Raw genomic sequence first — 26,390 nt, 5'->3', positions numbered from 1 at the left:
AATTACATGAGAAGTGAGTTCAGCCCTGATCACATCATTTCTGCTGTGTCCTGAGGCATGTGATGGTTGAGTGAAGGTCAAATTTCTCCCTTTAGTTAGTGGCTAATTGTGTTTACACCACTAGGGCTTGTAAAAAAGAGACAGAGAGGGAGAAAGAGCAGTCCTACACAGTTTTAAACCAATTAATAATACACAACGCCCTATTGATGGGAGCTTCCCGGCTGTGTGTGTACTGTGTAGCCACTGTGTGTCTTTGAGAATCTAGCCTAGACAGGGAACACAGTCCTGTTGTCCCACGCAAAGGCCCTCCAGAGAGGCTACATAGTGCTGAAACACAGGCATGCACACACACGCACACACATACGCTCTCGTTCTCTTTCTCTCCAAGCAGTTCCCACTGTAATGGGTATTAATATAACACAAATACAAGCAAATACATAAGTATATACAAACACTTCAATGATTAAAATCAACAGCAAGACAACAAGGAAGAATGAATCACCTACAGTGACTTCACTTTCAGTTCATGGTAGATGAGCTATAGAATACTTTCTATGACTTTCTTTCACTTTAAAAATGTAATTTTTTTTCATGTACAGGAAATGCATCACCTCCTTTCTTTTTATTTATACATACATATACATATAGACACCCCCCCCACACACACACACATATATATATAGCACATATCCGTGATGCAAAATAAAAGCTATGACCCTGAAGACTATGCAGGTACTATATGCATGTTATCACCCCTATGCATAAAGACGCTTAGCTGCAAATGTGCATCCTCCTGAAGGAGATAAAAGCTGGCTGGATAACATCTCCAGGCATACTAATGACACATTTGCCCTTAGATGTATAAACACCAGCAAAAGCTCATCCCATGTCTGCCATTTTCCAAAACCCACCCGGTGAAGGCTCTCCAGTTCACGTGCTGCTCACTTCCCAAGCACTGGGTTTAGCACTGGCCTCAGCACATAGTGCTTGGCTTGACTTCCCAGCATGATGCCAGATATGGCCTGAGGTCCCTCACCAGAACCACTTCTGCTCTGCCTGCATATTTGCAGGGCCAGGGGAGTGAGTGGGAAAGGCAGCGCCAGCAGGCTTGGTCGGAAGCCCAACATTCAAAAATGTGCCCGATAAAAACACACGGTTTAAAAATAAACGAGCCCTAAGACCAGCCCTTGATGCATGCCTTGTTCAAAAGCCTGGGAAAGAAGGTTAAAAATTATAAGCTCCTCTCACTGTGAAGTAAAAGGGGGAGGTCAAGACATTTTGATCAATTAATAGGTCATGCTGAACACATACTGTTTCTGCACAGTTGCTATGTTCATACAGAAACAATTTCGAGATGTACCCAAGCTTGGTTGTAAATGTGTGAGGACAGCGATTTCAGTTGAAGTGCAGTGGTATGAAGTCACTTGGCCGAGTGCCCCATTTCCATCAGTCTCTCCAGGCCGTGGGCCAAAGGAAACCGTTAGGACTTAAACTTTGGTTCCCAGACTGCCACCAAATTCAGCCAACCCTCACCCCTTCTGCCTATGGAGTCTCTCTCTCTCGCTCTCTCACACGCATGTGCGCACACAATTGTTACAGCATAGACTTTGGGATATCAGAAGGGCAGTGGCCCAGGTAAAGTGAAAAAGTCGTCTGGTCTTATGGAGTCATTAAGTGGTGCAGACTTTCAAAACCATGAATAAGAATGTCTACTGACAGAACAGTTCATCACAACCTTCTCATTTCAGCCACAGGCATCTGAGCTTCTAAGAGGAAAGTCACAACAAACCTAACTTTGATTAAACAAAGTTTGACTTTTTATGGACAAAAATAATAAAAGAATCCTTCATAAAATTAACAGCTAATGTCTGTAAAAAAAAATAAGACCCTTATAGATCATTTGAAATATCTGATATTTCTCCTAAGGATACAGACCAAGTCATGAGATGATAAGATCTTTGGAAAACCTTTTACTCATGGGAATGACAACAGCCATGTCAATGACTCAATTTCTATATCATATCCGCTATAGCATCATAATCTGAAGTTGAGCAGTGGTGTGTTCCCAGGCTTGAGCCTGGAGGACCACATTACACAGCCAAAGCCAAACCCCACCCTGCACAAACAAACCCACATCCACACACCAGCACAAACATATACACATCAACACACTGCATGATTCCACTGGACACTCCTCATCACAGTCCTACAATTTTCTTAAACAACAACATAAACGATTACAGTCGATAGCATTATTTAAGACTCCGAGGTAGCAACAGGGCCTGCATGTGGTACTAACAAGCCAAAATTTTCCTTTTCACTGTGGGGTATTTCTCTGCTGGGCATACTTATGATGTTACGAGAATTAATACTTGAATTTAAGCGTAAAAGTCCCACTGTCAAGAGAGTGTGATAGGATGAAGGTAAAGTTGCCGTGCTGCTAAAGCACGGAATGTTAATGCAGCGCAGGACTATCCGACACTCCTTACCTTTATTAACACCACATCCACTGCTCCTCCTCCTCTTTCACACAAACTGTACCGCCGTTTATGCCGCTCGTACATCTTCCAGCAAAACGTACCGTTGTCCGCAAATTGGCGCTTATTTCCAACATGAGGTCCTTGTGAGCGACGTCCCTGCTGTGAGAGCCTTTTTGGAAAAATGAGAAGCTCCTAATCTTTCACATCTGTGTGAAGGGCCAGCCCCTTCCACTCGCTGCGCCTTTCTTCCCCACCACTCCCCCTCTTCTCCCTCGGTCGCACGGTTGCCATTCTTCCACTTCACCCTCTTGCGCTGTTCTCTCCTCCGCCTCCGATGCCCATGTTCACGCCGCCTCGCTCCCTCTCCCTGAGTCACACCTACCAGCTCAGTTCCCCAGCTGCAGGGAAGGGTGGCCTGTGTGCCAGGCCGCTAGCGCCCAGCCTAGTTTGACCCGATGCTTCCAAATGCCCGTCAAGTGGCAAAAGTGACCACGAGAGCACGGTGATGAACTTGTTATGTACAAACACACAACAAGGCACTCCCTCTGTAGCTAAATAGGAAAGGAAGTCCTGCTGCGTTCGCAAAACAAGGCAACACCTTATGGTCCCTTTTTCCATCTGTTTCTAATCCACAAAGCTGAAATAAGCAGAAATCTTAGCTTTGGCTCGGCGGGGTAAATCTGAAGCAATTTAACAGAAAGAACTTAAAGAGAGAGAGAGAGAGAGAGAGAGAGAGAGAGAGCGAGCACTGAGAGAGAGAGAGAGAGAGAGAGAGAGAGAGAGAGAGAGAGAGAGAGAGAGAGCGTAAAAGAGTGAGAGAGCTGTAGATGAACAGCTGCTCACGAGGTCATCACATTAAAATTACAAGCTCAAGCAAAACAGCACTGGCTTCCTAAGGGAAGCCAGGATTAAGGTTTTAGTGATGCACAAAGGTCTTATGGCCATGTGCATTTGAATGGTCGAAAAGCCTGATTTAGTGTCTAACCTCTCACCCTAGTCAAAAGAAGAATACCTGATTATAGATATTTTGGACAATTAGCATAAAACTGCCAGTTACTTAAAGTTGCCATTTTAAGGTAAATATCTATTTCCGAAAACATTTACATTAGAAAACACGTAAGCAGGTTTCTGAAACCAGAATTAATTTGAAACAAACAGTGTTACAAAATGTTTACAGAATAGGAATCAATTGTAGCATGAACAGTGTGAAAGTTTTGTCTAAGCATTAGTGGTTTGGTCACCACTTTTACAGGCAAGCTAATTAACCTTCCATTCCTACCAGGCAGCTTTACTGGTTCTTTCCACATAATATAACTCAGCAAAGATGTTAAAAAAAACCTCACAAGCTCTGGCATTCTGACACACTGACAGACTACACTGCTTCAGTGTTCCCCTAAGCCCTCACACATATGCAATGTGCACATGGATTACACACACACACACACACACACACACACACACATACACACACACATACACACACAGCCACAGCCACAGCCACAGCCACATGGTTTCCTGTTATCTGCCTTCCCTCTCCAACCCCCTCCAATTCGACCTTTCTCAAAAGTAAACACTTCCACATTGCTTGCTTACTTCACATGGTAGCTCAAACCCAGCTCTCTTCCTCTGAGCAAGCAGCAACAATAGAAGCTGTTCTTACTCTGGAAGTCAGCTCCCTCTCCTGTGAGCACTAAAGAGCGTATGAAATAAACAAAATATAACCCTGGAACGTTGCTGTGTAGAAGCACCGACACGCAGAGCAAACCTCACAGAGTGCTTGGGCTGAGAACATATTATAGTGTCCACTTATTCTAGTTAAACCTGGAAGGTTACAATTCTATAATGAATGTGGGGCTTCATGCAACAGATTCTCATCAAGTAAAAAGCCATTGTTTTTTTAAGACATCTTTAACTATTGTCAGACTACAAGTAGAATACAGAACAAAATTTAAAGGAAGCACTAGGGGGAGCCAATCAAAACAGTGCATCAGTGGGGGGAAAAGGGACACTTCAACTGAAAAGGGACACTCTTTTAAGAAGGGCAAGAATGGCAAACACTGCCCCCATCTGGAAGTGCCGTTAGCATACACCTCTGTTGGGCAGCTGATCGAGTATGTGTTCTGTTGGGAAGAGAATTCTTTCTAAGATGTTATGAGCATGCAGGCATTGTGTTTGGCAAAAAAAAACAAAAAAAAACACACTACTCAAATATCTGTAGGAAATAGATGGGAGAGTCACAATTCCCAGGCATACTTTAGGACCACAAAAAAAAAAAAAAAAAAAAAAAAAAAAAAAAAAAAACCACTCACACACCCAAATCTTTTGTGACTAATGTGTCCTGGATTTAGGAGGGACCTTTCTGTCAAGAAGATTCCTGTTCACACTGCACACACTGCAATAAAGAAAATCCAAGATACGATGTAAAATATTTCAAAGAAATTATACTCACCATGGAAGCATCATTGCTGCTGTTTACATCAGGACATGTTTCTGTTGGAAGGTCCACCTGATTTTCCAAAGGGACATCTGTCTCTGTGACGAGACCTGTGGACATGAACATGCACCATCACAGCCAATCAGACAGCATGATAATAGAGGCTGATACTGGTGGCAGCAAAGTTCATTGAACAAATGTGACAAATCAAGAGACGACCGCTGGCCTGTGGCCCATCTTTAGCTTCCTGACTGAGGATGGAAAATACTGGTCATTTTTAGTGAGTGATTAATGAATTGAAAACATTCCCTGCAGTGCCACTGTTTCAACAAAAAACAGACCCAGGCCTGAATATAGCCAGTCCAGTTACTTGACATCTATTATGTAATTCTGCAGTGATAACAATGGCCATTAAAATATGGGCGTAGTCATGTACTGTTCTTTTGACAGCAAAGAATGAAAAATAGTCAGGAAAGGAGCTGAATGGAGGACAACATCATCTTTGCTTTTCCTGGATATCGTGATGACATCAACCGTTGCTAAGTTACATTCTGTTGTAAATATATCCTAAGATATAGGTGTACACCCCATTTACTTCTGGCTTGGGCATGATGGAGCTACAAGTTACTTTTAACATTTGCTTCGGGCTTAGAAAGAAATAATTACTGTGTTTTGGTTAAATGTGGGTGGGGCCCATCAGAGGAAACCTTTTTCTTTGCTGAGTCAGAGATAATCAAACAATGCCTTTAACACATTCTTTCCGTCAGCATTTTTCTAATAGGAGAGTATTTTTTGATATCACAGTGTTCATAACGCCTGCATTATGGCAAAACAAATAACCCACTTCTTTTTTCTTTTTTTTTACAACAAAGGCACACAAAAGAATGGCACAATGCATATCTAATCTTTTATCATATGTAACTTCTTAACACTCTGGTCTACATGGCACTGTAATGTTACAGCTGATGCAAACAATTTGTATGCAAACGCTACAGTTTATCTGTTATCCAGTGAGAAATAAACAAGGACCAGGACAGATTTTTCATTTAGTAAATGCTTGCATGTATATTTGAGGTACAGAGAACATCAGACTGAATCTCACCTTTTTGAAGTGCCTTGACATGTGTGTTCTGATGAAGTTCAGACTCTTTTTCCTGTACTTCTTGTGTCTCAGATGTCTCTGTACGCGCAGAATCTGTCTTCCTCACTACTGGCTTAGAGCTAGCATCGCCTCTCAGCTCGGTCACACTTGGTTGTTCTTCAAATAAAAGTGAATCTTCTACCAAATCAGTTGCATTCAAGGTAGGCAAAACGCCACCTTCAGAGTTACTGTGGTCCAAGCAAAGTTGGAGTTTTTCCTCTCGGATTGTTTGGCTGTTTTCAGAATTTCCAGTGTCCCTCAGTTCCTCCATGTCTCCTGGGTGATCAACTACAGAATTTTGAGGGGTAACTCCATCTCCTGGGTCAGGAATGTTTTCACTGTTTTCATGAGGGATAAAGTTCATATCTTGTGTATTATGGACATAACCACTTTCCAACATGATTTCTGCTGTCTGGTCTTCAAAAGAGTCATGGCGTTCTAAAAGATCCTTGTTCCCCTTGTTCCTTGTGTCTTCTAACCATGCTACCTGCTGAAAGTCAGAATTGAGAGTGTATTTCTGAGGACCATCAGGCTGGTCACTGCAAGAAATCCCCTGTGCTACATCTGTAGCCCAACTCTCAGATTCATCAAGTTCTAAGGTATCCTCACTAGTTGTTGTGGGGGATTCAGGCTCTGTGCCAGGTTCATGCAGTGAGACATAACTAGTGCTTCTCGATTGTTGTATCTCACTTTCACTTCTTGCTGCTGTTTCGCTTACCTCAGTCGGGTCTTGTTCCCCTGTGTCGAGTTGTTCCTTACTGCTCGCTTCTGTTTCTTGCTCAAGTAAGGGGGAATTATTTCCGGAAACAGCATTAAATGTCACTGAAGATGAAACATCCAGTTCAAAACCTGAATAATGTAGTATGTGACCATTACACTCTGGACCTAAGAATGCCTGAGGCTCGTTTGTCTCCTCAAAATTGCTTTTCTCTTGGCATCTGTCCTCTAAAGTGTTATCAGATATATCTCTATGGTGACAAGTTATATCACACTGTTCTTTTCTGCTTTCTGTTTCAGTGCTAGGAGACAAGATATCAGGGGTACCGTCTTCCTGGACTTCACTATTGTGTCCTTCATCCTTTTCTTGTTCTTTAGCTCCTATTTCATAGCTGTCACTTGTCTGGTCACAACAGTTCTGCCTGGTGTTTATTTCCTGACTGTCCTTTAAGAAATGTTCCGTATCTGCTGTAGAAGATGGACTTGAACATGTGACCCTCGACACATTTGTTTCGTTCCCACCTTTTTCACATGAGCTATTCGATAGTTGATCCGTTGCTGGGGTTAAGTCGGGCAGTTCCTTATGTACTCTCTTGCCCTCCAGTTCAAGAGAATCAGTGTTCCCATTCTCTACTTTAGTCTCATCGCTGCTGTATGTGTCGTGGGAGCAAGAATCCCCATCAGAACTTTCAGGTGTGTCGAGCGACTGTGTGATTCCCATATCTCCTGATGCTCCTCTGTGCTCTGATAATTCTTTCTCCAGAGGCTGGTTTGGTCTTTCAGAGCTGCACCCCTCTTCCTGGACCTCCTCGGAAGGCCCCTCAGTACTCCCCTGTGTCTCGCAGATCAAGTCTTGAGCTCTATCAGTTTCCTCTCCCTCCTTTCCACAGGATGGAGCTTGGACAGCTCTGCTCTCCCCCTCTGACTGGCTCTGTAAGCTGTCACCACTATCTCCCTCCCTGCCTGGTCCCCCTACACAAGCAACTGCGCCGGGCACTCGCGCTCCGTAATCCCCCTCGACGTTTCCCCGAGAACACACCCGCTCCTCCTCACTAATGGCGCTCGAGCCCAGAACGCTGTCCCCCTCCTCACACCAGAGCAGATCCTCGCAGTGGGCACACTCGTCCACGCTTCCTTTCACACACGCAGGAGTCGACCCTTGCTCTCCGCTGTCAAGGGAGTCGTGCTGCAGCTGTTCGAAGCAGGCCCCTTTTGTCTCTGCTACGTCCGCATGGTCTCGGGCCGCTCCTCCCTGAGAGAAGACAGAAACAGCCGCTTGGTTTTCTCCCACTTAAGCCAGCGAGTTTTTTCACATCTTATCGACCTCAGTCCATGCGGTTATATAAATCACTGACTATCTCGCTCTAGTGCAGATTACACATAACGGAAGGCAAAAATTACGCGGCAACTTCAAGACACATTAGACCGACACAATTATTTGTGTTAACATGAAGATAGTAACAGAGAGAAAGAGAGAGAGAAAGAGAGAGAGAAAGAGATCGATAGACAGAAGTAGAGGTAGGAAGTGAGGGAGAGTGCGTGAGAGAAAGAGAAACATGAACAGAGATACTGCCTAGTAAACAAGGCAGCTGGAGAGCGTGACTCACCTGGAAGATCAGGTGGCGCAGGTCTTGCACGTCTGCCTGCAGGTTGCGGGGCGCAGTGCCAGGCTGGGTGCCCACTGACAAGGTGTAAGTGTTCAGACACGGGTGGTGCTGCACCACACAAGCACCCGAGGAAACGTGGTGACGTGTCTCAGTGCTGTGCCGGGTGCCCGTCGTCTCCCTGCCCGAAACAAGCCACCTGATTGTAAGGCACACCCAAAACAGCAATAACCATCTGATATAAAATAGAACAACATCTTAATAGAAATATTATAACAGAAATATGAGATTTCTCTAAATGCAACGATCTTCACAGCATGGGTTTTTCTTAACAACCTAAGTAGGATTCACTATGGACATTATGAGATGTAATGGCCCTGAAAGTCTAGCCTCTGCTATTGTGAAATCCTGGGTGGAGTGGACTTTCTTAGTGAGGCCAATTGAAACCTACTGCTATGGCTCTCTGAATCATAGAGGGCTGACGTCACCAGAGTAGCCAAGTGTGACCTCATTTTGTGAAAATCTTCCAATAATTTGTTAATAAGGGATTCAAATGATACAATGTGTCATCCCATGGTCGGGAGAAAATGTCTTCAGCATATTTAACTGAACACTAAACATTTTATAAAGTATATGCTAAAATAATAACCTGTATATGTAACAAGTAATTCAAGAATGGTTGCTTTCAAGAATGGTTGTATTGTTTGGGACATTCCCATGTATGACTGCAGTGTTGCACTGTTGTGCTAAAGAATCCAGAGCTGGAGGAGAGTAGGCAGAGAGATCACGGTAACTCCACATGCTGTTAGCCATGCTAGCATAACTGTGTGAATGCTTCCTTTTTAAGATGGACCCAGAGTTAGCTTGCGAGCAGTTATGTGTAGCAGCTGCTGGCACTCACTGGGTGAGGAGCTCCAGCAGGGCACGGTGCCCACTGCTGTGGGCCAGGCTGGCTGGGGTGGCCCCCTGCTTGTTTGGGAGGGCCAGAGCATCCCGTGCCCCAGGCTGCTGAAGGAGGAAGCTGGCCACTCGACAGAGCCCTCGGCGGGCGGCGAAATGCAGGAGGGTCTCCTGAGGCTCTGGGTCTAGAGTCAGTAAAGTTGGCACAGTCAGAAGCAGGAGATGAACTCTGGTTCCACATACCTGTTACTGCATTTAAAGAACTCTCAGTGGGCTTAGGTGATTTGGGAACACTGGGTCCATGTGTAACAAAGCCCTGCATGTTTATGTTGTTTTCAACAACTTTCAATAACTCAAGTTCAAACATTATTTACTAAATAACACATGTGGTCTGATCTAGTATATTCAATAGGGCGCAATCATTTTATTACAGTGCATCCCTGCTTGCCACTGTAACGTCTGCTGGTACTCTAAATAGTGGTTCTAGTTGAGATATTAACTGATTTGCAACCACTGTCTGTTTGCGCAAAGAGTAGGAGGGCCTGGGTGCGTCTGGATTGAATGGCGTAACGGACTGTATTACAGCCTGTTCCTCTTCATTCGACATGCTCCATCTTCAAATAAAGAAGACTGCAGAACATGCTTCACTAAATTATGACAGGCACTGCCTTGACATGCACCGAGCTCAAGTCACACCAGGTCTCTCACACAGATTCTCTTGTGCACACACATACACACAAACGGACAAAAAAAGACCCCCTCTCTCTTTCGTGTGCACACACTCACTGCTGAGGCTTAATACAGGGGTTAATATTGATGTGTCCTGAGCTATGTGAAGTAGTCGAACTATATTGGACCGTTCCTCAAGAGAAAACACCTCCACTTGTTTAACAATCGTGATTTGAAACTGAAGTCCTGTTTCATGTAGTGTCTTGTTGAATAAACTACACACATTATACTGTTCTTACTATATGATTTCATCACTGTGCATACACAATGTTATATTGACACTAGATGCATTATTCAACATTTTCATAATTAAGTAACAAATTAAATGCTCAGTATTTCCAATCATTGCTTAAGGAACTGCAAATTCAGATTAAATGGATTAGAAAAACAAAAACTTTTCTGATTTCAAGCTAAAAGAAAACATCTCCTATGGCAATAAAGCAGTGAAATATACAAAGGTGGATGTCTAATGGTCCCTACCAAAAGAAACAGGCCAGAATATATTTAAATAGCCTTCTATTTGACATGGGTAAAGTGGATTATAGCTGTCATGATGTCAGAAAATAAAGTGAACTCACTATGCTTGAAACTACAGGAAGTTGGCCTAATTGCACAGAGATATCAGCCAATAATGTTTCTCTTAGTATGGCATACATTCTGCTCAGACTGATTCATGCTAACAAACTGGCAATGGAAAAGAAAAAACAGAGATAGAAAATAAGGAAAATGAGGATAACTCCTCAGTGTTTCTCTTGCCACTCGAGAGGTGTTCAGCAGAATCCTGTGTGCTGCATTGACTAAATTGACTATTCAAAGAAAATGTAATGTTTTCTTTGTTATCTCCTATGCCGTTTGTTCTAATATTTGCATAATAATAGCAATTCAGATGCCAGAGTGAAACCTCTTTCTGTACATCTAAGATACATGAACAGCTCATACTCCGATTCCCAGACGCCATCTACAGGTTTAGAAATGTATTATTTAAAAATGCTATATGAGACATTTGCAGGAAGAAATTATTTCTCTTAGCAAAGCTTCAGTTCAGCTATTAAGAGGATGTGACTGTGACTGGCCTCAGCTTAAGATGAAATTCACTACATAAATGAAATACATGATGGTGATGAGACACAGTTCCATAAACCGTTCATAAACAGTTCCATCAGATGTGGGTTTCTGGTTGATTTAAGACCTGTCCGTCCCCAACACATTTAGATGAAAACAACTGATTGGAAGAGTGACTGAAGTCACCAGACCGCTAGTACATTTCACCCGTGGACACCGAGGCCGATCGGCAGTGTGCTTACCGCCGCTGTTCCCCAGAAGATTCAAGCCAGGGGGCGGCGTGAGATGGGCGAGAGCGAGGGCCAGGCTCTGGTCCAGCCTCTCGCACTCCTGCAGGGGGATCTGGTGCTCGTCCAGCAGCAGAACGCCCTCCAGCATGTCGGCATGGCCCACGCTGCCTACCAGGAAGTGGGCCATGTCGAAGGCCAGGTCCTGGGTGAAGCACATGTGCTCCGAGGCAAGTTGGTGCACAAGGCCGTGTGGGTCTGCCCAGCACAGCGTGACCACGACTGTTTCACAGCAGTCGTGAGCTAGTGAGGGTGAGGGAGAGAAAGACAAGGGTCGAAAGTCACTGTATTGTTTCCAAACCCGCTCAAAACATTAATATGCATGCACACTATGCAAACTATTTATATACAAAAGTATATATGTTATAATATTTACTACATAGTATGCCATACATAGAGAGCAGGATTTTGCTTTAATATTAAGAAAATTAACATTTCAACTCTGGTGCAAAATTTTGCATAAAGAATCCATTGTGACACTACCATATATTGGAACTGCATAATATCGAAATAAAACACTATAGTGAAATTATGCTATTATGCATAGCAAATGCAATGTGCCTTGCAACATTTTAAAAAGCCAGGTCATGACTCCTTGATGGGCCATGGGCAAAGACTGGCCTGCCTTACTTCTGAATTACTCCTGCATTACACTAACCATGTGAATACCATGACTCATTAAAACACCTTAGCAGCACCCATCATTCAGCAGTGGTCAGGAGGGTCAGAGCACATATCAAAAAATGTTAGCAATTTGTATACTGCAGCCTTTTATGTCAGTATTACAAAGGAAAATATTGCGATAATAATGATTGGACAATATATTACACAGCCCTTTCCCAAATGGATATAGCCTACCATGAATGTTGGTAAAAGCCTGATAATAAACTGAAATGTTCTTTTTCCACCACAATAAGCTGTAAACTTAAACCAATAATAGTGTTAAGGTGTCTTCTTCCTTACAGCACTAAGCTCAAGTAATTATCTGTATGGCAACCCACGCTCTGCCCATAACCACTGTGGCTGGAGTCTGTGGTTCCCATAAACGCGACAGCCAAGTCTCACTCTAAAAAGCGGCGCACACAAGATGGTCAAAGTGCAAGGTTAAAGATGGCTCTCTGGGAATGAAGTAAAACACGCTGTGTATTTCCCAGCAACCCGCACCTCACACGTCGCCTTCAAGTTCCCTACAGAAGGGAAACCAGAACTGGTGTAACTGACACCTCTCCCGGAGCCTTCTCAGGTGAGAGGAGCTCAGCTGATGTGGCCTTGTACAGAGACATGAAAAGAGGACTCATCAAACTCTAACAACATTCTGGAAATTAGCACTGGGAAACGACACTCCGGTATGTTTAATCGTTACCTCTCCATAAATGACACGTGCTGTCGTTCTTTACTGACCTTAAAATATTACTACAGGCAGCCCACCAATGCAGGAAAAAAAAAAAAATTAAGGTGGATTCATAAATCTTCTGCATGCCTGTCAAGCTCTTCCTAGCCTACCCATTTTTCTTCAGCCTAGGCTGGCATTAGCCCTGACCCACAGTAAATCACAGACTGAAGGCCAAAGAGACCAGCTAAACTAACCACACTTCTACGTCACTGCATTTTGGCTGCCCGAGAGACTGTACTCGGAAATGAGCAGCCTTGGGTTCACTGAGATTCCCGCATCGCTGCTGGCAAATAACCGCCTGCGGTACAGTCCAGCGGCATGGGTCTGGATATGCTGAGGCACACCCAGCCGGATCACGGGGAGGAGGTTTCTGAGGTCCCTTGGGTGCCTCCCTTAATCAGATCCCCAAACATGCTGCGCGAGGTGCTGCCTCCTATTGCCTGGCTCGAGAGGCAGCGTAGGCAAGCTGGAGGGAGCAGGGAACAGGGCCTTGCATAATGTATGATGCTGACTGACCCCTGGGTCAGGTGAAGGCCATTAAGTATTGCAGGCAACGACAAGGGATGTGGGACCGAAAGGTTTATGTTTGAGTTATCTAAGACAAACAAAGAATTTGAACTTATTCTGGAGTTCTGAGCAGGGTTGCTGGTCGATGCTGGATCAAACATGCTGGATCAAATGCCCCTTCTCTGTCTAAGTATGTAAACAGATGAAGATTCCCCTGGACACGCAGTCCAAGGCAAAATCACTCGCACTGCAGTTAAACATTCACCACACAGACTCATGGTGTCCACGGTGAGCAGAACATTCCTCAGCTTTCCCCACAAAAAGGCTGCAAACCCAACTGAAATGATTAACCCAAAAATGACCCTTTTTAAATCAATCTAAAACTGAGACCGAAGCAGAGGTCAATGGCAACCCTTGATTGGGCTACTGTATTTAGCCAGGACAGCTGAAAAAAAAAATGACAGAAAATAAAAAAGCAAAGGGAGAGGCACAATTCAATGGGACGTTAGAGTGAAGAGAAAGGGTGTACCTGGGCACACCAGTTGCAGGGTGTCACGGCTGAGCCTAAGAACGCTGCTGACATGCCTCTGTGTGGATCCGGTGAGCACTAGAAACAGCTCCACATCCTCCCCCTCAAACACACCCACACCAAGCTCTTCATCACTGAGCTGAATGGTTAACACACAACTGCCCTGCAACACCAGACAACAGAGGAGGGTTTTATGATGTATTCGCTCGGCTGTGGCTGACAGCAGCATGGTTCGACTGGCAAGTGATACTGTTTTAACTTCACAGGTTTGATGACATGAATGTGAATTAAGATCAAAGTTTTTGACATCAGGTTCATAACAGTTATGTTAATGTCAGCACATATGCAAAAGGGTGTTCCTATAACGCACGTTGCTCCTGAAATAAGACATGAATTGCAAATGTCTTTTCAAACAGGTGCATCATACACATGTCAAGAAACTGAAAAAATTGATACATTTACTAGAATCAAAATTTGGTTCATTTTCACATTATCTATAAAGTAATGCACACTTATTTCAAATACAATGTTTCTCAATGTTTCAATGGCAAACAAAAAATGTATGCATTGATTTTCCTTTTTTTGGCATAAAGGAATGGCCACAGCTTGCAGATTTTTCGTACTGCAGTCAGTAACCACAATAACCACACCCCTGCAAAAGAAACAATATATAGTGCTGTTTCCAAATAGTTTGTTAGCATCTCTAAGGTTGATCAACTACACAGAGTCATATGCTCAGGAACCTCTGCCAAAGTTAATTCAAAGATAATTCAAAAGTAAATCAATAACCAACATTTGCTACATGACACCATGCTATGTCAAAAAACAACAAAATCCTATATGCAACCCTATCTTTTTCCCATTTCATTGCCATTCAAACTAAACTAAACTGAAGTTTAAAAAAAAAATAAGTGTGAACCAAGATGAGGAACAGATGAAGCGGGGTTTGACAGGAAACTGTGATCTGTTGGCTCACCACAAAGTGAGGTTGCACAAAACCTCACATTTAACGGTTGTGTTGTTTTGGAGCAATTATCAAAACAGCTATAAGACACTATATTCAGTGTTCACCTTTGCAAACCTAAACATGCTAACTTACTATAATTAATCAACCCATTCAGTGGGAGAAGTTGAGAATATTGCCGTTTAAAGTCTTACTAACATGTTCAAACCCTCTGCCTATTATTCAGTTAATAATTATAATAGATTATTATTCATATTATTTAAGCGTATTATCTAAAAAGTAATAGGTAAGGTATGTACTTAGAAAAGTGAGAAGCAGCAGGCTGCACCTGACCACAGGTCTGTTACGTGTAAGGGGTTAAACTACTATGAACTGGACTGGATCTGCTTACCCTGATCAGGACTCAGGAGTAAGCAGATCCAGAACTAATTTTTTTATGAACTGAGCTCCACTGAAACATGAGCTCGTTCAGTATGGCACCAAAACCCATGGCAAAAATAGGATACTGCAGAGGCAGGTAAGGAGAGATTATTCTTGCTTCAATACATCAACCAAACAATTATAATCCACCCAGTATCAGTGTCACTGTGGCATTCAGCTCTCCTGCCCTTTCAACTGATATGATATCTATTCAACTGTTTAATTGCAGTGTGGTAGCACCGGGATAGGTGTCTTTGAAGCCATGTCACATTTCACAGCAACAGGGGAAAATCCCACCCGACGAAGCACCCCTCCTCCTTGTGGAGGCCCCTCCGTACAGGAGCTTCAGAATGACACACGACACCAGCTGTCCACCATGCCCATGCCTCTGCTGGTCCTCCTCTTCCGTAACGTGCCGACAGCTCCGGGTCACGTCGCAGAAAGAGGCAGGTCCCTGGAAGAGGCTGAACAGGAGACCGTCCCAAGCCCTGTTTCATGCTGGAGTCTTGTTGTTACTCCTCGAGCTGCAGTGGCTGTTAGATAGGAAAGGGCCTGTAGGGACGATGACTGTTCCAGCGCGATTGGGAGATGAGCTTTTCCGGTAAACACCTTAGCCAGAAATCAGGAGTAGCTCGATCTGTTTTTAAACTTTGCACACAAGGCATTTACGTTCACGCTGACTTAGGAAGATGGGTGGTATAGGACCAAAAAAGGATGTCCACTTGTTAGCATTGGTTTTATCTATCCAAACCATTTGACTAAACAAACAGCAGCACAGAAAGAGTTTTTGAAATTATACTTACATATAACGGAGCCTGACGTGGATTTAGTTTCATGACACTGGACACTGGAGAAAGAGGAAAATATTATTAGACAGAGGTCTGAGGAACAGATGCATTATACCTTCTACATACTGCTCCCTTCTCCCTAAGAGAAGATTTACATGGCCTTGAAAAGAGATTCTCCAGCTCTCCAGACATGAGTAGTTTGTCCTGCTTTATTGCAGCTGTTTTGTCTCATTATGGCTTACAAGAGAAAACATAAATGATTGAACTCCATTTTCTGAACCTGACCCAATTAAAAAACAAAACAACAGCTCATGTGCACAATTACAAAAATGCCCTCGTGAAACAGCTTCCTGACACAAGAGAAATGTCTCCTGGGCTAAAAACAGGATATCAGAGTGTGAAGTCACAGTGACACACTACAGACAAACTTAAACTTTTCAGCTTTTGGTTCTCTGGATCTTAATTAAAAACTCCACTACAGCAAAAGAAGAATCGACCAAGTTTGATCATATCTCCTCATTGTTGGACAGAGCTGCAAAATATTTTGTTTCCTAATCATTATCGCAATATTGGAATTTACAATAATTGCCATCACAAAAGGCAGCTAATATGCAATTGAGGTCTCCTACACTTTCCCTTTTGTGTGCTGTGAGCATGCTGACCAGTCTCAGACACTGCAGATGTGCAGTCACAGGATCTACCAAGCATCAATCATTTTTGCGAACAAATGCAGGAAAAAATGCCATTAGAACAGATCGTGGGTTGATGGTCTTTCAGCTATTTCTTTATATTAAAAACAACCACAAAGCATATCACAATTGCAATCTGTAGTAATGCCATCACACTGCAGGCTTTTCTCTATGTAGTGTGCAGCCTTATTAATGGAAGCCATTTGACTGGTGCTTGAATCTGCTGTGATTAGTGCCACATGTCTGTATTAGAGTAAGCATATGGGTGACAGGTGTTCTTAGCATTGACAGGCAGTCAGGCCACACACTTGTTTCACTTGTTTGCAGCTTTCCTGCTCAATGTTAAATAAATAGTCTTTTTGGAATTCATCAGAGGATCAGGGGATCAGGCAGAAGGATAATCAACTGGCTGTGACAATACAGTCCATTCTAATCCTCTTTCCTTTAAACACTGAGTGTGCTCTAACTCACCTTTGTACACACACAGTGATGCTACGGGAGTACAGCAGCACAGCCGTAGGATTTCTACCATTAGATATTAATCACAGTCACCTATGACATTTTGCTTTTACCTGAGTCAAGTGAGAGGTTGATAGTAAGATCAGAGGTTCTACAACATACAAGAAAATTCAGCTATAGACATGGCTAAAGTCAAGAAGAACCGTTTAAATTCAAGTCATCTGCAGACACCAACATTTCTCTAGGATTCAGAAACAAGGCACTGAACCCTGGGACAACACTTTACTTTTATAACTGTTACAGCATTCTTCCCCATAACTGTCTGCGTTTTTGGGTATTCTACTGATGTGGTGATTGACTGCGTTTGGGCTAAATGCTATGTTACAACAAGTGAAAGAGCACAAGTACACAAAGAATAACATCATAATACAAAGGATGTTTAATCACATCTGGCATTACAGTATCACGTAAACATCCTTTCACTAAATTAGTACCTTAAGCATTAACAGGGATAACCAAAAATAGATATCCTTGAAGCTGAAATGGACCCTTGTTTGAATTCTCTGAAACAATTTACAACACACACACACACACACACACACACACACACACACACACACACACACACACACACACACACACACACCCAGCCCTATCCAGTGTTAAGAAAAGGCTCTCATGGTTGGAAAAAGAAACAGTATACAGGGCCTCATAAATGGAGCAATAACCTTCAGCTGGACAGTCCGACTGCCTCGGGGTTTCTGTCCAGTAGTACAGAACCATAAGATAATAATCATAATCGCATGACTCTATGAATGGAAGCTGCGATAGGATTCTAGGCCTATAAATCTGCTTAGTCCTTGACTTGGCCAGCACAGGGTAAATCTCAACTTTTGCGCTAAAACAGAATAGTAGATCACTGATTAAATCTGCACTGAAACAAATGCTCTGAAGCATGCTGCCTATAGCAACTTTTGTGTGCAACAAGTGTGAGGAGATAATTAGAGTCACAAACACACAGACAGCAAGCGTTGTTGTTCCAGTCTGAGGTTCAAATGATTTCTCAGAACATCACAAATGCAGTGCAGATTCCACAATGTCTGGCACTACAATTAATGCTTTGTGCCATCTAATAAAATCTCTTGATCATTTGTGTAAAAATAGTTGGGTTGGGAGCACTGCGAGGGCGTCTGGGCGAGGCTAAGTGGATGTGCAGTAGGATGCACATCCCCTGGGGATTCTTCCCCACCATGAGGAAAGCATCCCCCTGGTTTGACACCACTCAGTGTTTCCAGAGAGACACTGTCATATAATAGGTTTGTGGGTTTTATCTTGTATTTGTGGATTGTGGATTTGTATCTTATACTTTAGATAGATGACATGTGATCACATGATCAATCCATCTGAGAGTTTTACCTATGCGGGTAACCTGTACTTCTTTCACACAAATAGGCAATTTTTCCACTTCAAATGTATACTTGTTCAGGTCATCATTTGGTTATTCTGTTGGGAATCTTTACATTGTGAAGGCAAAACCATTTGTTAAGTTGTGACATGTCTACAGTCACAAAGGACAGGGAACACTTAGAGACACAGGTGTCCCTTGGTGATATCTGATAGCATTAGTGCATTTCGGGCAGTCTGTTAAATGACCCATGCAGTAATGGTTACGTAAGTTGTTAGTAAACTGTTGGTTATTCTCTAACAAAATGTTCTTTGCCATTATATGTTTTTGTCTTAATTACAGTCTACCTATATAATTCTTCCTAATGACTAAATTTAGCATTGTATAAGAGTTTAGTACCTATGCCAAAAACATAATTAAACTGATACTAATTCCTGGCATAAAACACAATGAGATTTTATTAAATCAACAGCTTTAGAAGATCTTAAAGTTAAACCTATACACAAATTTTGGTAAATCAATAGAAGGTGCATGGAAAATTATAGTTTGATCCTGTGACACTTAACCTTACACCCTAGAGTGCTAGTGTAGCACATATTTAGACCATGCTTAATAAATTTACTGTATGAACTTACTTCCTCTGAAGTGTGGCAGTTGTAGAGATCTCTTAAGCCCAATAGCAAAAGTCAGGGGTTAAAAATAAGGCAGGGCTGGACTCTGAAGGGAGGCACATTAGCCATGGTTGAGTGAAACTGTGTGCTTGTGTGTGTGTGCATGTGTGTGTGTGGGGAGGGGGGGGGGGGGGGAGTACTTGTGTTTAGGGAAAATGGTAAAATCCCAATGAACAGAGGCCTGGATCTTGATGTTTAACCACAGGGTTTGCTTAACACCCCCTCCCTCCAGTCAGTGGCCCCTCACAAAACAACAAAGACTAAAAGAGAAGAAGACACTAAAAGGGCAGATTAGCCATATCTTCAGAGTCAAAAAGTAATCCATAAACTGTGAAAACCATGTTCCAAAATTTTAAAAGTATAAATTAACATTTACTTAGCATATTGATTTACTATCCCAGCATAGTTGGTAGAGATGAATATCAATGCGTGGAATCAGGGTATTTATAGGGTTTCAAATGTAGCAGATCAGAACTTTCACAGACTCACAACAGAGGCTGTAGTGTGATCACATGATCTGACATTACCAAATCAGGAGGACTCTACAAAGGCCTAAAGGCCATGACGGAAATCAGGTTTCTCAGGCAGTTAAAAGTGTAATGTGGCCAATTAAAGAGGATGAAGCCACAAATTCTGTTCTTGACACATAACTAAAAGAAAGAACAAAATAGTAATTTTAAAAAAGTCCCTGGCACAAGTGTATTGGTAAAATGGTAAAATTGCTGCCTTAAAGGTTAAGTTTCTCACTGCTTGTTACTTGAAAGTCACATGCAGTGTAACCCAATAGCTGTGGGGTTCAGATGGCAAATTAGGCGGGGCGCTGAGGGAGGGCCCATGGTTGAGTGGCGAGCCTGCTCTGTGCTCTCTGCTTCCTGCCGAGTCACTCTCTGACCTCCACTTAGCACAACCTCAAAAAGAGAATTCAACTTCACAGAGGGGGGGCAGACCATGCACTAAACAGATGATGGTGGTAGCTAGCATGACTGGATTTTCTCTGTGCGTTTTGCTGTGCAGCCTAACAGACTCCTTATTCTTGTTACAGTTCCTATTAGAAGAAGATGGTGCTTCTTGTCGATGATGGTGCCCTGTGCTGAATGCTGTTTACAAGTTAGTTTCAGCTTCTATATGAGAGCTATTAAACAGCATTGTTAAAAGAAGGTCATAATACAAGGCCACAAGAGTCCTGAACTGTTAAATCAAGGTTAATACTACCAGTGTCTTCTGATTTAGTTTGAACATTTGTTATTTTTTCTCTAAATAAGCTTTATGGTAATAACTAAGCACCCTGTCACCCTGGAAGTGTGAGCTGATGACATGCACTTATAGACATCATGGTCATTCATGGACACTATTTGAAATAACTAGTTTCATCCATCCTCAAAGTAGTTTTGTCAGTGGTTTTGATGTTTCACATAGTTTAAGTCAAAAAGGCTGCTATACTTACAAGAGGAACTACTTCTGCTTTTGTATTGTTTTTTTTTACTTCATTGTTCCTCTCACCGGTGGCAAATTCTAGCAATAAAGAACTCCTTACCGTGACTCTTGTACAAAACTCCTGCTAGACCTCATGTATCCAACACCTCTGCATCTGATACAGAAAAGTCTCCAAAATCCTCAGTGGCAGTTTTTTGTGTATTCCTAGAGCATGATACATTAGGTCATCGCAGTGCGATTACTGGAAGCTAAATATGGCTTTGAGCTAGCCGAGAGGCATGAGATAAGCAGGGTGACATCATATGGGAGGGAGGAGCAGGTTCAGGTGTCTGAGCTGGACTGTGTACTTCAGCCACTGAGGCTACTCTGTCCCTCTGTGCACCCCAGACATACCCAGTTAATGTTTTCCTGTGTCCACTTCCTCCAGATTAACCCAACTTGCCTTTATTTGGATGTTTGAGAAAGGCACACATGTTTAAAATTTCTTAGGGAATGTTAACCTATTTTTTACAGTTTAATGGTTTACAACTTCTGTGGTGTTACTTCTTTCAATGTCACAACCAAGCCAAACACATGTATAATTTGTGCTATAACTACTATCTAAATTAGGGTGTAGGAATTCTTGACATACCATGACCATCTCTAACAATAAAATGTGCTCTTAATAAAACAGTATTTGAGTAAATAAAATATGTACTATGAGGTTTAGTGGGAGCAGCAATAATATGGCAACAGGTGTAACATTCAGTCAGTTAAACTGTACTAGACAGCTTCAACAGAACAGCACTACACCGACTTTTTTCATGCTTTGAAATAAATTACACTGTTTTACAAATACATGAAACGAATACACCAGTGATGGATTGTTTGTCTGCGATTTATCTTCAGACTAATAGGTCTGTCTATCTATCTACCTATCTAAATGGTTAACATTGCATTCTTAGGTGTAATGTTACACTGCTGAAATATTTTACTCTGGCGAGTCATTAGCGTCTCGGTTAGAAAAATGGCTATTTTGCGACAGGTAAGAGTTAATAAACATTTGTTCGCTGGAAAGGCTCTCATGTAAACATTATTTGAGATGGATGAAATGTCCCAGGCTCGTATGTGGAACGAATATATTGTATCTTATTGTAAAAAGAGTATAGTTTAGAATATCCTCTTAAGTGTAGCTAGCGACTGTGAGTCAACTGCCTTTTGCTAAGCCTTGCTAACCGTTTTTTGAGCCAAATGGCGACCAGTAAGCTAAACATTACACCCCATCCTCGACACCAACCAAACGGATGGCTGGCGTATAACGTTCCAACTCCAGAGAAGGTGAAAAACTCGCATTATCAAATAACAGCGAAACCCCTTATAATTTACAACTTTGGTAGTTTTAATTCAACTGAGACAACTAGGTATTACTTTTGAATTTCAATAACAAGCCATAGGTTGCAGTTTTCACACATGTACTTTTAAATTAAGCCTGCATCACTTACCTTAGCTTGAGAAACGTGTATTGCAGTTGTTTCCCTTTTAGACACATAAGCGATCCTTAAGCATCGGTATATCGAACTTTTTGGAAAAAAAACATTTCATGTAGTCTGGTGTTTCAAATTGTTCGTTTCCGCTTGTCCGCTGTACTTAAACGAACAACGAAGACCACTAGTCTCCTCTATGATCCTGTGACCGCGATCAAAAAGAAGCTTGGCTCTTAGTTGCTGTGTTCGTTTCTACTGGCAACACTATGAGGAGGCGGGCGCAAAGACTTTCAGAAGTGGTGGAAAGATAGCAAGCAGCCAGCTGTCTACGCGGAGTATTGCTTTATTAAATTGCATTTGTCGTTAACAACATGCATTCACACATGTAAGTGGGATTCAGTTATTTCAAAAACACAGTCCAATCGCATGGTTTGTCTGTCAGTTCGTTTAAATAGACAGTGTGGGTTATTTTGACAAAAGCCATCTTTTCATGGCCTACACATGTGAGATGCAGGCTTTTATTTGATAGTTTTATTCCATTGCCCATGGGTTTGCGTGCAAGCTTATGGTGCGTTTAAACCCTAATGGTGGTTTTCATACGTGAGGTGAAAAGCTATTAAGGTGTGTAATGGCAGAAATAAGTAAGCATTGCTTCCAGATATTGCCACAGTGAAAAGATATTGAATTCTGCAATGACATCTCGATATATTAGAATTCTAGTGTTCTTAACTATGCACAACACTTTGGCTGGCTGTTAATGTGTTTTAAATGTGCTCTTTTAATAAACTTTACTTACTCAGTACTGAATCAGTGAAGCTGCCTGGAGCTGTTCATGTCTCCTCCTGGGACAAATCTTTATTGACCATATTGATAAACCTTGCCTTGTTACACCCTAATGGTCATATAATTTTGTAGAGCAAAATGGCTGGATCACATATGAAAGACATTAACCTTTCCAGCTCAGTAGTTCAGTGTGTCCATCTTGTCTTGACACCCTGAAATCACGGATATGAATACCTCTGGACCATTTACCATGGCTAAGGCATATGGTGGTGTATATTCTAACATCACGTTTGGGTAATGGCATCACTAAAGTAGTTACATTCAGCTCTGCTCTAGATTTGTTTGGGTCAGTATAGTAGAATAGTAGAATAGCCTTCAGTTCACTTCTGATTTTTAAAGGTTCTGTGGCTTTGTAGTAGCCTGCACCCCACAGAGACCCCTTTTATCCTAAGCGCTTCACTGTCTCTTTCTCAAGCAGGAGGTTCTAGTGTCAGATATATAATAAACAGTAGGCAGACTTCGGCTACTCTGAACAGCAAAGCTGCACTCGAACCCATTTTGCTATGGCCAGGCAAGACGGAACGTGTGGAGAATGCTAACGTCTCCTCCGCAGAAAACTGCTCCTGCCGGGCCGCCCAATGCAGCAAGATGTGGAACAAGCTTGCCACAAAGAGGTACATTGCTGGCTTTGTCCTTCTACAAAAGATGTTTTGTAAGTTGGAGGACTTGCTGAAGAAGGAAGCACTGGTTGTGGGGGTTGGGCCTTCAGGGTTTACTCATCAAAAGCTCCAGTTTGTGGAAGCAAAAGCCAGAATGCATTGGGTTGACCTCATGAGTAATTAATACTCATGATTTGCAGTTCTTAATCAACCATTAACATTAATAACTTAAACAAATAAAAAGTAACTTGGGTAACTGAGACATTCAATTCAAATAATCCCTTGTTTATATACTGTATACAAGTTGACTGTGTTATATATTTTAAAATGTCATAATACAACATATAACATGTAGTTTAAATGATCTTTACAAGAAGAAAGCCAATAAGATATGCTTTATTACTCAGGAATTATTTGATGAGCTATTACTCAGCCTGTGAGAAAATTAATAAACAGATGAAAATGTTCAACTACATGGGTACTCTTTTAGTGAGACAAATAAATACAGTTCAAACTAGTAAGACAACTAGGTATTTATTAAATGGTTCTAAAGAGAACTCGCATGTTTTCTTCCTTTTTTTGTTGTTGTTTTTGTTTTTGTTCTCAAGCATCACTAGATGGCGCTATCTATCCAATTACTTCCTCTTACAGCTGATTCGTCATGTTGGAGCTCACTTAGGTTTAGAGGTGCTTAGTAACTACTGACTTGTAGTACTGATTAAATGTACTTGATTATACATTTGGTAAAAATTAGGATGCATCTTTTTTGAGTATTTTCAAATCATAATACTTTAATATTTTACGTACCTTTTCAGTTACATTTTACTCATTCACTAAGGTACTCTTATTTTAGGCCAAAAGTATTACAAAAGAAGAACCATGTTTAACAAATTTCTGTTTATATGCTAATAAAATGCTGTTTAAACTAAAAAGTTAATTACTTTAAGCAATTTATATACAGAGCCTTATAAATGCAAGAATTAACCAACTATTTACTCGTTTGTTTGCAGTTGAGAGACTCTGATTGTTTATATTTGACACATCGTTTTCCATCAATATTTTATTCATCTTTCAACAGAGGTACAAGCTGCCTTAAATTACATTCAGAATGGATGAAAATCGCTTAGAATCACATAATGTTGATGTGTGAACGCCAGAGAGAACGCCAAAGGTGGGCAAGGTATAAAATGCTCGTCCAGTTTCCACTTGTTTGCGGGTCACCTTGTCCAAACACCTTCTACACCGCTTGGCAGGTGCTCATGAGGGCTACTCTAATCTCCACAAGGATTTAACACCCCCAACCCCCACACCCCAATTCAGATCAATCCTACCAGATTACAACCACAGACCTTTCCATGGTAGTCAGGAAACATGGGAGGCTCAGTTCACCTCAGAAGTGCTGTGCTAACACTGAACCCAAACCAGAGATGATGGCCATGAAGAAAGCTTCTGCCCACTGAAGTAGATCAGTAATTAAAACAGACAGGTGTTTTTTTCCTTCATCTCCTCAGATTCTCACCTCTTGGCATGTCAATTTCAGTTTGGTTCCTTTTAGTCACAAAAAAACAAAACCAATAATTGAATGATCAAGAGAAAGACAGTGTGTCATTCACCTCAGTGTGTAATGGGACTCACTGTCATTCTGCCATGTATGAGATGTTTTGAAACCTTTGGTAATTTTTGTTCACCAAATGCGGTAAAAGAAACGTTATCAACTATAATAGTAATTTCGCTTATTAGTGGAGGTTTCCCCCAGAAAATTATTAAACACTAGGCGTGGACTGTCACTAATGGTCTGGTAAAATATATTAGGGAAACTGGGAGAGGAAAGTAGAAGGGTGGAGCAAACAAAGTGAAGAGAATCTGGATGTGATGTGTGGTCTAAATTTAGCCAATGACTGTGCTGGGGTGGAGCTAATCCTCTTTGCAGTCAATTGTCTGACTTGTGAATTAGGCAGCTTTACCTGTGTGCAAGACATCCACTATCCCTGTTGATATCCCTCAACTGGCCATACTTCCTGGCTTTCAATGTGGGCTGAAAGAAGTGTTTAATTTGCAGATGATTGCTGGTGTGATTCTTAAGGGACTTAAGTGACCATGTGGGAAAGCAGTGAAGTTAGCAGAAATAAGGAATAACAGAAGTCACCTAAGTAATATTTTTTTTTTTTAGTGAAAGACCTCCAGTCTACCTCCACATCTGTTAGAAACTGTCACAGAGGTAATTCAAGACAGTGTCTCAGACCACACGGGGGTGGGAAGTATCTAGTGAAGTCACATTTTAGACTTAGAAACAATGCAGGGCACAAAAAAGCCTGTCTGACTACCGGTCTGTGTAGGGTATGAATGACCCATCAACTGTCTCAAGCTGTCTGAGATTTTGAACTCTACACCACATGCTGAATTAAATGAACTTTGCAACAATGGAAGAGAACTGCAGTGTATGACCTAATGGTCAGTCTGACTGGATCTGGTAGTATTTTAAAAAGTAATAAGTTAGACAAGTTTAGATTTGCTATCTCATGATTACAATGATGGTACCCCACCAAACCAGCAACCTGCATTCAGTTCTTTGCAATTCACTACACACATTTTACATACATCAGCATCACCCCTCCTCATTGGCCAACTTGTAAAATCCAGTGTTCCTTAAGCTCCAATGGACTCTTCCATTTGACTTGCCAGAAAGATGCGTAGGGAGGTCCTGTGTGGATGATCCAGTTGGACATTGTGTAGATACTAATGCGCTGGTCTGTTATACCGCTTCCTGCTAAGGCTCCATACAGGGTTTGGGTTCTGAATCTCTCCTTCCTGGAATTATTCTTCTATTCATAAATATTTTTGCATAAAGAAAAAAATATCATGCCAAAAGGAA

General features: G+C 41.9%; 1 protein-coding gene across 7 annotated transcripts in view; it reads right to left on the bottom strand.

Moving 5' to 3' along the window:
• The window catches only part of LOC113573928 (A-kinase anchor protein 13), a 52,231-nt gene extending 29,935 nt beyond the window's left edge, over positions 1 to 22,296 (bottom strand). For 4 of the 7 annotated variants that reach the window (XR_004775759.1, XR_004775760.1, XM_035523789.1 and 1 more), the window contains exons 1-8: positions 20,714 to 20,845; positions 15,971 to 16,014; positions 13,784 to 13,946; positions 11,310 to 11,597; positions 9,278 to 9,461; positions 8,380 to 8,575; positions 6,017 to 8,024; positions 4,930 to 5,024 (exon numbers count right to left, since the gene is read on the bottom strand). Coding sequence is in view for 5 of the 7 variants with exons in the window: in XM_035523789.1 (XP_035379682.1) it covers positions 4,930 to 5,024; positions 6,017 to 8,024; positions 8,380 to 8,575; positions 9,278 to 9,461; positions 11,310 to 11,597; positions 13,784 to 13,946; positions 15,971 to 16,003 (2,967 nt within the window). In the remaining 2 variants the exon portion in view is untranslated. Of the gene's footprint in view, positions 1 to 4,929; positions 5,025 to 6,016; positions 8,025 to 8,379; positions 8,576 to 9,277; positions 9,462 to 11,309; positions 11,598 to 13,783; positions 13,947 to 15,970; positions 16,015 to 20,713; positions 20,846 to 22,094 lie in introns of those variants that run through there. The other 3 variants (XM_035523801.1, XM_035523793.1, XM_035523798.1) reach the window with 3 other exon arrangements.
• Between the last annotated feature and the right edge of the window lie 4,094 nt (positions 22,297 to 26,390).

This window comes from Electrophorus electricus, chromosome 1 (assembly GCF_013358815.1).
Source record: "Electrophorus electricus isolate fEleEle1 chromosome 1, fEleEle1.pri, whole genome shotgun sequence".
Taxonomy (NCBI): domain Eukaryota; kingdom Metazoa; phylum Chordata; class Actinopteri; order Gymnotiformes; family Gymnotidae; genus Electrophorus; species Electrophorus electricus.
This window is presented reverse-complemented; position numbering and strand designations above follow the sequence as displayed.